We start from the raw sequence: 15,086 nt of genomic DNA on the forward strand, positions 1-15,086 counted from the left end.
AGAGTAATTCTGTATCCAAGAATCTTATATCAAATCCTACGAAATACACTCGCCTCGTTTTCGATCATCGACGAACGAACGTCGATTGTTCCTTATTACGCTTCTTCACTCGATCGAGAATCGAATTTCTATTTTTTTCTTTTTTTTTTTTAAATACAATCCTTATCCACCTAAGACTTCATTGGCGACATATTGTCATGTGTCGAACTGCAGAGTGTCCGAAATACGGAGTCCTCGAATGCGGAGATAAATCGGTGAATCCCAATTCAAGATCGCGAGTGCCGCTTGCCTCGTGTCGCGCTTCGCTAGAGATTGGTGCTCTCATGATCCGACTTAGGCCGTACGGTGGGCGGCGGCGGCGGCGGCGGCTGCGGCCTCGGCGGCCGCTGGTGCACCCTCGGCGAGGCCGGCTTCTGCTGCGGCGACTTGAGCACCGTCACCACCGTGTTGGTCTGCGTTTGGACGTCTATGATATTGCCTTCCGACCTGGTGCGCGCGTGCGCCTTCGCTTGCTCGTGCGGCACGTCCGGCCGCTCGGGCTTGTCCGAGCGCTCGGCGCCGTACAACGACATCGACGACGGCCTGCTGCCCACGCTCGGGCTTCTCTGCAAGTTCGAAGTTGCCGTGTTGCCAGTGCACTCGCCCGGGACGACGTTGTTCCCCCCACGCACTTGTATTATACTGACCTGCTGTTTGTCAACGGAATACACGTGAGCCCGTTCCAGTGTTAAAGGCTGTAGACGATTTGAGAAAAAGAAGAGAGGACTTTAATTTCGTAAGATTACTACATCACGGCGGTACGTAATAAGAGAAGGCGAATAGAAAGCGAGTATGCACGCGTGAGAAAGCTTCAGATCAGACGGTGCGCAGCTTTTTACATCACATGTACACGAGTAGCTTACGTTATCTCAAAATGTAATATCCAGGCAGTGTTATTTGTTGTCCACCCGTAGTAACTACATTTATAAATAATTATCATGTATGTACACAGATGAAACTTTAGCCACATCAATCGTTTTTACTCACCCCCGGATCGTTCTCTTGATTCTCGTTATTAGTGGAGCGTGGCTGTTGCCTGATGAGACTCGACGGACGAACCAAGCCGGGCGGTCGCTCAGGTATCGCCGGTTTACTGCTTCTGTCATTCGGTATCGCATGCGCATTACTCTCCGGCTTTTTACGCAACTCGACCACCTCTTCTGCTACAATTAAACACAGATATTGACACCATAATCAAGTGGAAAAAAAAAAAAAATTAACGCATCAAAATAATATTCTTAAAAAAATATTTCACCTGTGTTGTGCACAATATTCGTTATACTTCTCGGTGCTGCGACCGGTCTTCTCCTTTCCAACGTGGATGGCTTCTCGATAGGCACTGGTTTCGGTCTCTGCGCTATAGTCTCGTTATGCTCCATCTCCGTGATTATTTTAGCGACACTCGTACTATCGGACGAGTTTCCATTTGGTTTCTCCTTCGCACTCGGTAAATTTACTTTCGCATCGCACTTCTGCGACTCTTGGACACTTTTGTCCGCTTCATTGTAATTGAAGACTTCACTTTGGTGAACGACGACTGTTTCCTGCGACTGTTCGGGATTATCGGCAGGCTGAACATCCGCCGGGATCAATTCCGCGACCGGCTGCGCTTTCGCGTCCGTCTCCGAATGCTTCTCCGCGTGTTTCTCGACGTATTTATCCACGTTGCTGTCGTGTCGTATCAACTCGGTATTCACCTCGTGCTTCTGACTCTTATACGTAGATCGATTCAGGGTAGACGTCAAGACTCTCGGTGGCTTGTCCGGCGTCGGTGGCGGTTTGTCGTGCCGATCCGGGGTGGTGCCGCTCGGCGGCGTCGGCGCAGGTTTATTCTTCCGACGTGCCGCTGGTTTCGGGCTGCCCTGCGTCGGGCTCTCGCCGTGATCGCTGAGGCTGCTGTTGGACACGCAACGGCGCATACCGACGGCGTGGTGCTCCGTATCGTTCACGATGCCGATCTCTAGATCGCGATCGAAATCCACTTCGCCAGGGAAGAACCAATCCGCGTACGTAACTAATTGGTCTACTATAAGACTAGAGTTGTTCGCTGTACTCATGTTCATCCTGCGGACATAACGGAAGCAATAAGCAGTTTTTCCCAACAGTAATGTGTGCTAATTATCCGACAAGCCTTGAGCACTCTAAAACATGAAAGAATTGCTTACACTATTGTATTCGAGTCCTCCTGCGGACTCCAAATCAGATTTGGCGCGATGACGATAGCGATGTTCTGCGGCGTCATTTTATTTACATCCTGATTCTTCGTGAGCACAGCTAGAAACTTAATTAAAAACCGCAAGTTTTCCAGATTCGCCGGTGGTAACTTATGTAATACTTCCCAGAGAGCTCGTAATCTCATACCGACGTGCGAGACTTTTGCAGCAGCCATCCATTCGGGATACAATCTGCGCAATCACGGGACGTTGTAATTGTGACAGTTATTGATACAGCGGACAATCGTTGATCTTGACTTGGGTGTAATACTCACTTGTACGTCAACAGAGGCTCCGGCAATTCCCGTAAGTATGATTTCAATGCGCCGGCAATAACATGCGGATCTTTGTATTCAAGAGCCGTCGTTAAAGTGAGACAGCAGGCGTCCAGGCTCAGCTTGATTCGTCGTGACTTCGAGGCGGCCCCAGCTATTCTGAAAAGACCCTCCTCCTCGATACCCAGACGCAGCAGCGCGGATACACACAGTTGTATGGGCAGTGCGATTTTTCTGTTTGTTACCCTAAGGTGCTCCTCGAGAGGATATCCGTAGACTGGCTTCATTTCGTTATCGTCTGCAATTGTTGATTTGTTTCCTTTACAAGCTGCATCAATTTGCCGTGAATGCATTTTTATAATTGCATTGAACTTAAAACTTACTGATATAACTTTCCAATCCAGGTATAAGATCCTCAAGACAGTGCAATGCACTCTCATGATACGCTCGCTGAAGTTTTATATACTGAATAATCGTCTGGGCTAGTTCAGTCTCTCGTGACATAAGCTGGAACATCTCTGCGGCCAATTGATCTCGGCATTGCTCGACTTTCGTTTCGGCATCTTCTAATTCTTCCCTCAAGCTTTCTATTTTCGTTGCGCCTGTACCTGTAAAATATAAGAGCATAATGTTTAGCTATAATATATTTTTACAATAATTTTTCAAATTTAGTAAACACACTCAGATTATATTGAATATTTACATATACATACACATTTGCTTTATAAAAAATCAAAGAGAATTTCACAATAATAGTACATCAAATAATCGAAACAAAGAAGACAGAGAAAATTTCAATATTCTTCATTATTTGCACGATAAATATTTTAACTGATAAGAATTTGAGACGGTGATTCAAAATTTAACGATCATTACCAGTATTACTGTGTTTAATCGCTTGAAAGTATCTCGTTCTGGCACTGTCCATGTCCAAAATAAGTTTATGCAGATTTCTCTTATGCTTCATTATATTTGGTACGTCAGTGTCTAGAATATGCTGCAGCGGAGCGGCGACATATTGTTCGACTTTAGCCTCGTGTTCCACGGCTTCGTTAGCCAGTGACATCTGCACTCGTCCGCATTCTACCAGCGCGAAGCTCATGAGACCGTCCTCGCCAGCATTCTCCAACATGGTTTGCCCGAGTACATATTCGGGGCATTTTTTCTAAGAAACAAAATTTTAAGCATTTCAGCGACTACCTAATGAATCTCTTAATGAAAGCTTAATGAAAAGTCTCTAACAATCTGATATCGGATAAAAAAATTGATTTAATTTACGCTGAGTATACTTCAAAATTACACTCAATGATCTGTGAATCCTTTAATATGACTCATCTATTTACCAAACGTTTCTCCTTGAGAGCTGGATCTTGGGTGACGGTTTGGTTAGGTGGATTTCCCAGTCTCTTGCTGAGACCGGTGAGAGCTGCTCTAATCTGTTCGACATGCTTGTCGGCAGCCACCAGATCATCCGTTAACACCTCCGTTTTACCAGCTCTGTTCACATGAAAAATAAACTTTCACTGATAGATATTGTATATTTGATAACTGGATCTTATCTTTTATCTTTCGCAGTCTATTTTATCACTCCTAATCTATCCAATATCCATTTGTAATTTCAAGGTCTATTGTGGAGCATTTTGATCAGGAGTCTATCTCGATTTGATTCTGTTCCTTACTGGAACGGACGATTTGTCGACGGATATTATATTCTCAACAACAAAGATACATCTACTTAGAAATTCAATTCTGTCTCGTAGCTACAGCACCAACAAATCAACTCAACTATCGTGCAATAACCTTTTCATTGTCAAAATTATCGCCATACCCAGGAATATTTATTGCATAGTCAAAGAGGCAAGCACGGTTGAAGATACTTTACGCGATATACAGTGCATGGATATGATATATATATATATATATAGATAAAATTAGGAGGGACGATCAAATATGCGGGCTGGCGGTTCCAGCTGACTCGGCTACCTGGAAAAGGTCTGATCGGCGAGCTGCTTCACCCGGAAAAACTGCTTCTTCATGGTTGGCTGGGGCGGTCGTCGCACAAACTCGGGAGCACAAACTCGCGGCGACCTTATCGTCCGCAGGAGGATCCCCCGCAGGCTTTTCACACACCGTCGACGTCTCGCGACTCGCGCTCACGCTCGCACATCCTCGGCGACTCCCTCGCCGTGGTGGTGGTGGTGGTGGTGGTCGTGGTGGTGGTGTTCACGCGGCACCAGTGGAAGCACCAGCAGCGCGGCGGCGGCGGCGGCTGCGGGGCGGGCTGGGAGGGTCCTTCGTGTCGCGGCAAGGGCGAGCATCCGTCATATTAATGTTTGCACGATGATCTCACGACCGGCGCTGAGAATCGACGCGCTCGCGGCCGATCGGTTCTCGCGCACCATCGATAAGATCCGGGCGATAAAAGTCCGCGCGGGCCAGCGCCTTCTTCGCGCACCCGGTTCGCGCGACGATGGGTTAGGTGAAGTCAGCGGATCTAACTTTTGCCGCCCCACCCTGTCTCTGTCTCTCCACGCTCTCCGGGCGCTCTCCCTCTTCCTCCCTATAGGACTATAATAGACGAGCGAACGCGTACGTACGTTCACGTCCAGGAAACGTTCCGACGCCCGGCAACGTTGTGCAAGTACAGGGGTGTACAGGGTACAAGGTATACACGGTGGGACCGTGGCGCTCTTACGTCACGTCGGTCGAGCGTTTTAAGCGTCCTCTTCGTCGGGAGACGCGGTTTTACGCTTCGGCCCGCTTCTACCGTTCTTCTTTGGCTCGCTTTTCTCTCTCTCTCTTTCTCTCGATCTCTTCCGTCGAGAAACCCCTTTCGCGACGGCACGGCTGATGGACCCGTCAAACCCGCGCAAAAGTCGCTCTCGCCACCCCCCTCGCCCTTGAGACCAGACTCGCCCAAGATCGATCGGTCGGATTGATCACTCTCGCACCTCGCGGCGCGACTGTCGTCCTCTCGCGTATCGAACGGAAACTTCGATCGCCGGTGATCGCCGGTCGATGCTCGAAAGCGAACGTATCGACGCGACTGACGCGAGTTACCTTCACGAACTTCACGAGTTCACCAGACGTCAGTCAGACGCGAATACGGCGCTGTCGCTCATGGTAGCGTAGAAGCGGTCGTGAGCGGGGGGGGGGGTTCGGTCGCCGCGGTCCTCCACCCGAGACCCATGCGGCGACCTGTCAACAGTATCGGAGCCCCGTCGACGGGTTAGTCCTCTTCGAGTCCTGGCCGCGCGCGAAACGCGAATCACTCCCGTGTCGTACGCGCGAACAGGTATACACGCACGAGTAGCGCGAGACCGCGAAGACTGATCGTCCTCCACCCACGTCCACCCCACCGCCGTGATCATGGATCGGGCCTTTTTGAACGTGATGATCCTCAGCTGGGGATTCATGCTGGTCTTCACGGCGTTTCAAACGATGGGCAACATAGAGGTGAGCGAGAACGCCGGCGCACGTGACGCGCGCGGTTGTTGCTATCTTTTATTATCATTGTCTCTCACTTGCGCGGCGCACTTCCGCGTTTTACCCTCGCGCGCGCACGGCCACGTACGTATACCTAGCTCGCGGAAGGTCGAGAGAGAATGGATTGATCTCCCTTTTCCAGATGAAAAATTAGACTTCACGCTTGAACGGAGTTTGCGGGCGTCGCGTTTCTTCCAACCTTTCCGAGGGAATTCCTCGGACATTCCACGGCGATGCGATACCCCGCGTTTAGAAGCGAGTGGCATTCTAATTGGGTATACAGCCCGAGTGACGAAACACGCGCGTTATATGTCGACGATCGCGCGATAAATCCACGATTACATTCATGCGAGTTCGAAAGTTCCTTGTCAAAGCGCGTTTTCGGTGTGTTCACCTTGAAAGAGTAGATAAGTAATTTATTATAGATATTTTAATACCGTTAAGAGGATTCAAATAACACGAGACGTTTGATGCGCTTTCGAAATGATAGAAGTACGATTTTTCTTCGTTACGCAACGGTCGACAGAATATGAATTTGCTTTATCTATACAGTGGAGAAATGCGTAATTAATTGCGTCAATGCTTATCGTATATTTATTCTTTTAGAATCGAACCTAAAATCCATCGCTGCGATACATTCATCGTATGAAACTGAAAAAATAATACATATATATATATATATACATAAGAAATAAAATACGCAGTAATTTGTTTTCAGTAATTTGCTTTTAATTAATAAATTAATAAAACGTGACTTTAATTTAATGTAATTTTAATAAATAGAACGTGACAAGAGAGAGAGAGAGAGAGAGAGAGAGAGCTTCTCTCGTTTTCAAATGACGCATTTTCACAATTTCAAAGTTTGAACGTGGATAAACATTATTTACAATATCGTTCATTCCCTCTGACGCAGGCACTATCGGATTAATAGTATGATTGGATAATACTCGGTGATCAGCGTCGACGATCATAGAACCCTTTTTAAGCGATCCCAAAGTGGAGCGAACTATGCATTTAGACGTTCAAATCGCGAGCGATTTGCCTGAATTACTTTGTGCACGTGTCCGCGTTAACCTGGGGATATGGAAACGCTTGAAATGAGAGAGCAAACATGATTCAATTTACGTGTGTTTATTTCTAGCAATGTAAATTAATTTTAACCACTGGTTTAACTCACTTTTTATCTTTTTTCTAATTCTAGGATTTAGAAAATGAAAAAGAGCGTTAAATCGGGATTAAAGTGAATCTATCATTAATGGAAATGGGCATCAGAGAAACGAAGGAAAGACCGAACGAATGGAGAATTAATTAGACCTCTCGATGAACGATTCGATTTCCACTTTACGTTCGGCTGGCCACGACGCGAACGAAACACTCGCATTAGTCTATAAAGTCCTAGAAAGCACAGATATCAGGATATCACGCGATTAGTCGCGCGGTTTAGAAAGTACCACAAAAGGCAAGGAGCCGGTCACGATCGACGTAATCGCGAGGCTGAAACGCCTGCAGTAAATTATGCACGGTATACCATTGTCGACTACTTTCGGCATTGCGACACCCGCAATCTGTAAAATACATGCGTTACATGTTATAGAGCTTTCCCCCCAAAGAGCCAAACGATGTTTGGGTGAGATAAAACAAAACAAATTTCGGAAGACGATTTTTCTGTAGTATTTTGACGGTAGAAAAACAGACACAGAAAGAGAGAGAGAATTATTATTTTTTATTATGTCTTATCGTTAGAAACATCTCTCTCTCTCTCTTTTTTTATCTTTCTTTTTCATATTTAAATGAATCTGTTTACATTACCTCTATATATGATTTTGCCGGGGACTTTTTCCTCTCTGTGTTCTCTTAGTTTTAATACTTCATAATTGTTGCGTTATCTTGTTTGCGCGATCTGAGATTGCTCTTGGGAACATTGTTTCAAGATGTAACGACAAATTTTTGTCTCCATTCATCCCTCTTGCATAACGCTTTTTTTTAATAATCTTCTGAACTTCATCCATCCATCATACCACTATCTGAAAGAGACTTACGTAATACATTCCGCGGGATATCGCAGGAGTAATCTGGAAGCGCGCGAGAATTGTGTTCTGGCATGAGCCACTGCAGTAACGGTCTGTTAGTCATTACCGTTGTTACCTCCGTAATTCAGAAGTATCTCCGGATACGCGATATCTACGAGATTTTTAACACAAACGGCGAATAATTGATCGGGCCGGCGCGGTACAACGGTCTTTGTTTGCTCGCGAATTCACCGGCCGCCGACGATATCGCGTCCGATAACGTCCGTTCAGCTCGCAAAAGTCGCAGATTAGTCCGATATTTCGCGTGTAGTGGCATAGCTTAGATCACTGGAGCTCTCACGAGTCGTACAATATATTATTCTTACACTGTCTTTTTTTTACATTATTTTTGTCAGAGAGAGAGAGAGAGCGAAGGAATCACGACATCGTGAATTGTGAAAAGATAATTAAGACATATTGGATCATCAAGTCGACATACTTGCGTAACGAAGGAATTAATTATTTACGAAGATTTCGAAGTCGTTTGAGATACACGATTTCCGAATGATAATATTCCATAATCACCGCGCTCTGACCTTTTAAAATGCTCATTTTGATAAAAGTTTTCCTTAATTAGTTTTCGAATCGTTCGAGAACTAATTAAAAATGACGTGCTTTTCAAGTTATTAACTTCTTTCTTTTCAATTTTCTGACATTTAAAAAATTACAGTTAGGTATTTGTGTCAACTCTTATAAATGGCAAATAATTCTGGCCGAGTTTATCGCATTTTTCTTGCGTGAAAGTTTTTACAATCGCGTCGATAGCTTTATTTTGCACGTCTAATCGCAAAAAAATCATCGATTCTTTATGTCAATCTTTCAAGAGTTACGATAATTTAATTTCCTCTACGATAGGAATTTCCTCTTTTTAAAGATCTTATAAAGATATTAAATCTTCGATTGAAATTTCACGATTATTATCGATATCGCCTCTTGCACCGTATATAATAATAGTTTACCAGAAGATATAGTTTATCATATTTGCGTGTGATAATTGTATTTAGATTTTCTAATTATCGACGAGATCGTCTATCGCCTCGTTATCTCGGATCGCATAAATAACATTTCTTATAAACTTTCAACTAATTTGACGTTAATTTCGGGCAATTTTTTCGAGATTACATTATCATGAACGGAAATTAGCGATTGTCGCGCTGACGTCGATACGTCATCCTAAGTCTAATCGTAACTAATTAAATTATGCGCAAAGTATCCAATCAAGAGGAAACGGAATTACATTTTTGTATGACGATCGAATGACACTTCAGACATGGTTGCTCTCTTTTTTTTTTAACGTTTAATCGCCCGAACTTGTTTCGTAACTTTTGTGTATCTAGTGACTTTAGAACTCCCCGAAGAAGACGCGAAATCCTCCTGTCTATTGCATTATCGAAGTTCTGGAAACAAAACCGCCGATCACGCCGAAGTGGCGAAAGAGAAAGTTCGCCAATGCGAAACGAAATGCATCCTAGACGTGCTCGATAATTACGTCCGCCGAAACCTGTCCGAAACCGACGCAACCGGTTCCCGCCGAATTCAGCATCCCTCGCTCTGTGTGTCGCAATTCACCGCGAGGATCATAATGACTTGGAATTCCCGAAGAAACTCCCGCGTTGGACGTGAAACGACTTCGGGATAATTCATTGCTTCCGAAAAAAGCCCTCGGTATCCTCGATAGCACGCCCAGAGAAATATCTAAAACAGAATGTCTTTGCCTGTAGTTGAGTACAGCTCGTAACGAGATACGACGCAGCCTCCTTTCACTTTTAGACACACGTGAATATAAGAGAAAGGATGAGATGTCATTTAACAGCGTTAGTTTTCTACGCGCGACAGCACGTTCGATAGTTAATGAAATAGGCTTGAATCTACAATTAGACTTTGCTAATAAATATATACGTTTGCGCGAACAGCAAATTGTAATTAATATAATAGAAACAAATGACTTTGGCATACGATATACACATATGTTTTGCAAAACATATACCGAAAGAGATCGAAGTAAGAGACGCTCTCATAGATAACGTAGTATTTTATATTTATAATAATAATACATTTAGCCAGATAAGTTAAATAGGACGTTTCTATTTGCCGAGAAACATTTTTCGAAAAATGTATAGATAATGACAAGAATTTACTTGTCAAGTATTTTTAATATTTATTTCTATGAGCGGACTTAATAATAAATGGAATTACGATTTCCGTAGCATTGAAGCTCTCCAAGAAATTTGTAATAAAATATTAAAAATTTATAAGAATTATTAGTGTATGCCATTAATAACGCATTTTAATAGCGTATCATACGTGTATCTAAATTTATTTTTATTGGAGTAAAATCGTTTTATTGACGCACAAATATCAAATACAATTATCAAAATGTGTTTTGACACATTTCTCGCATGCCTTTTTTTATCTAGAGCTCTTACGGATTCCTTTTTCTTATACGAGATCGAAGTCAATGTAAACGTTATGTAAACATCTATCTATACAATCTTGCAATACCTGTGTGCAGATCTTATCGAACGCCGTTATCGACATATATATATATATGTATATATATACAAAATACTTGGCACCGTATTTTTATGAAGACGAGGCTACAAACATACTTGTCAGAAAATATATTGTTATCTTACCGAAATGCACGCTTGCTCGTCCCTATCGTCTATTGACAACGCTATCTTGACGTAGAACATAGTATTTACGCAAGCACGATAAACATAATTAAATGGTAACAAGCAACAACACTTTAAATGTTTCGTAACTGGACATTTATTTTTGTCGATGTATAGCTGCTTAAATAAACTACGTATTCGTTGTATAGGTATAAAATATCGAAGTATTATGGATGTTGTATTTTATTAAAAATGCTCTGTATGAAAAATATCTCTATAACAGAATATCGATAAAGATATCTGTATCGTTTTTTTTTTACGTCAGATTTTACTTGAACACTGCATATATAGCATACACAAAAATAAAACTGCTAACGTATTAAATGTTACATCGCGAATAGCGATATGATTACCAATAATTTTCAAGCGCGAATTTAACGAGATGATGTTACTGTTAAATGATTGGTGACAGATGTGGAAGTGCGACATAAAATAAGCTGCTACACTTTCCTATATGTGAAAGTCTAGTTGAAACTATAACAACGCATCCGATTCGCTCCTAATACGATACGATAGGTGAAATCGTGAATAACGCGAACGCTTTGCATTACGAATCTTCTGACCGTTGCTCAGATGATTAATTAGAATGCACATTAATGATATTCATTTGCTTTCAATTTATTAGATATTTGCAATTTTCTTTTGAAACCATATTATTATTATTTTTTTATGTTTCTGATCAAAATTTTTATTTTATAAATCGCACAAGTGATATCTCCAATCGGATAAATTCTTTCTGAAACATTTTATATATTCCTATATCGTTTTTTAAAAGATAAAATCGTAAATCAGGTTTCCTTTTACATTGACAATTAATATGCAGCTCTCACGCGTTAAAGCCGGATCTAAATTTTATAACGGTACATTAAGAGACTATAAAGCAATATTTGTATCTACAACGTTGATATTCTGTGGTTATCCTTGACTGAGACGTGAATATAGTCCTGTTTTTATAGTTTCTATAAATACAGAATAACCAGTTTCGGTCCTAAAAGAAGATACCGGAACCAGTGCGATATATAATGTTAACGTTATGCTTCTTTTGTCATAACATTCCTCGAATTCTCGCCCGTTTCTCGTTTGGTTACTTTCCATTTCTTTCCTACGAAATATCATCGTCCGGAATCTTTTTCGCGTCACTACTAAAATAAAACAAATGTGTCAATTTTATTGTAATAAAATCTACATTTCATATATGTGCCTACATAATAAAGAGAGAGATATATTGAACTAAATTCACGAAGAAAAAAAATTTAAGTTCAAAATTAATCAGAAAATGCGCTCTTAAAGCAAATCCTGTATTAAGACACAGAGTTTCACGCACGAAAGAAAGACTCATATATCATAGGTATGCAGCGCAGCTACTTATTACCATTTGGCATTTCCAAGTCAGTTATCGTAGATATAAGTCGTCCAATCGACCTTCATGCACACGATACAATAGGAACTCGGCGATATCGTAATCCACGAGACTGCAGCAGCGAGGAATTAGCGTGTATTAGAAGTGATGCTGACCTTCTCGCGTCGATCTCTTTTGTTCGCAGAAAACTGTTTTAAACAGCATCAAGGAGGATATTAGCGACTTCCACGGTGATGCCTATATCAGCCTGGCCATAATCTACGGCGTGTTCGCCACCTGCAACTGGTTAACGCCGTCGTTCATTTCGGTGACAGGACCACGGGTGGCGATACTCACGGGTGCCTGCTGCTACGACCTGTTCATCGCCTCGTTCTTCTGGCCGCACGAAGCCCTGCTGTACTGCATGTCCGGCCTCGTCGGGATCGGCGCCGCCCTGCTGTGGACCGGCCACGGGCAGTACCTGACGGAGAACAGCAACAACGAGACCATGTCGCGGAACGCCGGTATATTTTGGGCGATTTTCCAGTCGTCGCAGTTCGCCGGCAATTTGTTCGTCTACTTCATCTTCACTAAGGAGAAAATCGACAAGCAGCAACGGATGATCGTGTTCGGCGTGCTAACCGGTCTCTCGGTGGTCGGTACCGTGGTGCTGCTCGTAATGAGAAAATCGCCGCAGAAGTTGTCGCTGGGTGAGGCCGAGGGGGTGTCCCATGCCGACAAGGAGCTGCGCCTGCCGGAGCCGAGGCGCGAGAAGCCGCTGGTGGCCGCGTGGAACGCCTTCGTGGATGCCATCAGGCTCTTCCTCACGCCGAACATGCTGCTACTGTCGTTGACGTTCATCTACACGGGTCTCGTGCTCACCTTCTACTCCGGCGTGTACTCCAACAGCATCGGCTTCATGAAGATCCTGGGCGAGTCCCGCAAGAGGCTGGTGGGACTGTCCGGGATCTTCATCGGCGTCGGCGAGGTCGTGGGTGGCGCGGTCTTCGGCATCCTGGCGTCCAAGATATCCGGCAGATTCGGCGGCTGGCCGGTGGTGATCATCGGTCTGATCCTGCATCTGTTCGCCTTCATCAGCATCTTCCTGAATCTACCGAACGACGCGTCGTTCGCGGACACGAACAGCGAGGGCTACATCACGACCTCGCCGATTCTCGCGATGGCGGGCAGTCTCGCCCTCGGCTTCGGCGACGCCTGCTTCAACACGCAGCTCTACTCGCTGCTGGGCGTCCTGTTCGCCAACGACAGCGCCCCGGCATTCGCTCTCTTCAAATTCTGCCAATCTGTCGCGGCGGCCGTCAGCTTCTCGTACAGCACCAGCGCGGGGCTGCATGTGCAACTCGCGGTGCTATTCGTGGCCATACTCTTCGGCACGGCGGCCTTCTGCTACGTCGAGTACAAAGTTAAAAAATTGAAGAACGAATCCCCACCGGAGATTGATCCGGCATTGGTCGACGCCACAAGCGGCGAAGATTGATGAGGCTAGTTAAATGCGAATTCATTAGGTTGCAAAGACACAGCGGGTTTGAACGCGAATAATGGGGTGCGCGAAAGATCTCGAGAGACAACACACAGAGTGGAACACGGGAAAACTACTGTGTTAAAAGTAAAGCGAACAACTCACAGCAACTCGAACGAGTGTTTTTAACGCAAATTATTTTAATATATTAATGATAAGAGATTCTTGCAAATTTAAGTATTATTCATGAATTCTACAATTGGAGGCTTTTTACAATATCGTATTTTAAATACAACGCAGTTGCAAATATATTAACTGTGAAGTTTTCGTAGTAATTTCTATTTACTGAAATTCCATTGAAATGCTATTGTAAGAAGTCTCTAATTCTATCGTATGTTCAAGTCCATGAGAATATCGTATATGATCGAGTGGACAAAAAGGATATCCAGGAATGTATTTTCGGTCGAATGTTATCATGGTCTTCCAGTTTTTTATATATCTCAATCTCTCTCTACTTGACTGTGTTTTAGATATTCTCTTCTTCAAAGCGATATCTTTTCGCAATTATGCCAAATATGTGTGTCCGATTATCAGCATCGATGTTTTCATTATATCGAAATGTTGCTCACAAGATGTTGCCTTAAAGACTTATCGATGTAATCGGTTATATATATTGTTATTAGAGTGCAATACTTACATCTGAACCAATCGATGTAATTTTATTTTAATTATTTTTTTTCATCCACAAACTCGAAGGCTGTGTAAGTGCCCTTTGCATTCATTGCGAGCTCCTTTTTGTAAGTTTTAATTATAAGTAATGTTTGATTGCGAAATCAGGTTTTTTTTTTTTTTTTTTTTTTAGCGACGATTTTCGCATCAGTCAGATTTTGCAATGCACTGCGATTTTGTGACTAACTAGTCTGTAACATGAGTCCGCCACAAAAAGACTCGCGCGTTTAACTAGTCCGTAACGCAGTATATCGACTTTATGTCTGATCGTATGTGTATGCGTGTGCGTGCGTGTGTGTATGTGTGTGTACATATGTGTGGGTGCACAACGGTACGTGACATTTACAGCTCGAAACTCGATTGAATTGTCCGAGATCAGACTTAAGGATCTTGTTCCTTCGTCGATCGACGCTTGCCAAGTGTCGCGGCGAACATGTAGATTAACTGCGGCATGCATACAGGATGCATTAAAAGTCGGACACTTTTCTCACCAATTTCTAAACAGCACATACAGCGAGAATCAGAACTGTGAAAAACACACAAGGGAAATTAATAGAAAATAAAACATTGAATTTTGAAATTTAATTGAAAATCGTGAATTAAAGTTGTAAAACACAGATTTGCTGTTAACAAAGTTTCGAGGTGTTAAAATCTTTTTTTTTTGTCAAAAGCTAATCATGCGACTTTTGAGGCATCCTCTGTGCATTGTAATACCCACGCATTTCACTCCATTTTTTTTCGTATTTTACTTGATCATGGATGTGTTAGATATATTTTATAT

General features: G+C 43.3%; 2 protein-coding genes across 3 annotated transcripts; one reads left to right on the top strand and one right to left on the bottom strand.

The window, feature by feature from the left end:
- Positions 1–139: 139 nt before the first annotated feature.
- Positions 140–4,749, bottom strand: LOC105457252 (rho GTPase-activating protein 44-like). 2 transcript variants are annotated; one of them, XM_011701819.1, is made up of 9 exons: positions 4,511–4,749; positions 3,871–4,024; positions 3,404–3,692; positions 2,911–3,135; positions 2,528–2,825; positions 2,205–2,444; positions 1,295–2,103; positions 1,027–1,199; positions 140–734 (listed from the first exon to the last, which is right to left on the bottom strand). In XM_011701819.1, the coding sequence occupies exons 1-9, from the start codon at positions 4,561–4,563 to the stop codon at positions 306–308; spliced, it is 2,670 nt and encodes an 889-aa protein (XP_011700121.1). In that variant the 5' UTR covers positions 4,564–4,749; the 3' UTR covers positions 140–305. The 2 variants fall into 2 exon arrangements, with proteins under 2 accessions (XP_011700121.1, XP_011700120.1); XM_011701818.1 differs by having other exon boundaries at positions 1,027–1,202.
- Positions 4,750–5,735: 986 nt separating this feature from the next.
- On the top strand, positions 5,736–15,084 carry LOC105457253 (UNC93-like protein MFSD11). The gene is made up of 2 exons (XM_011701820.1): positions 5,736–5,983; positions 12,302–15,084. Exons 1-2 carry the CDS (start codon positions 5,897–5,899, stop codon positions 13,592–13,594), a joined length of 1,380 nt encoding a protein of 459 aa, XP_011700122.1. The 5' UTR covers positions 5,736–5,896; the 3' UTR covers positions 13,595–15,084.
- Positions 15,085–15,086: the final 2 nt, after the last annotated feature.

The sequence above is a fragment of the Wasmannia auropunctata genome, unplaced genomic scaffold, assembly GCF_000956235.1.
Source record: "Wasmannia auropunctata unplaced genomic scaffold, wasmannia.A_1.0 LD335328.1, whole genome shotgun sequence".
NCBI classification, from domain to species: Eukaryota; Metazoa; Arthropoda; class Insecta; order Hymenoptera; family Formicidae; genus Wasmannia; species Wasmannia auropunctata.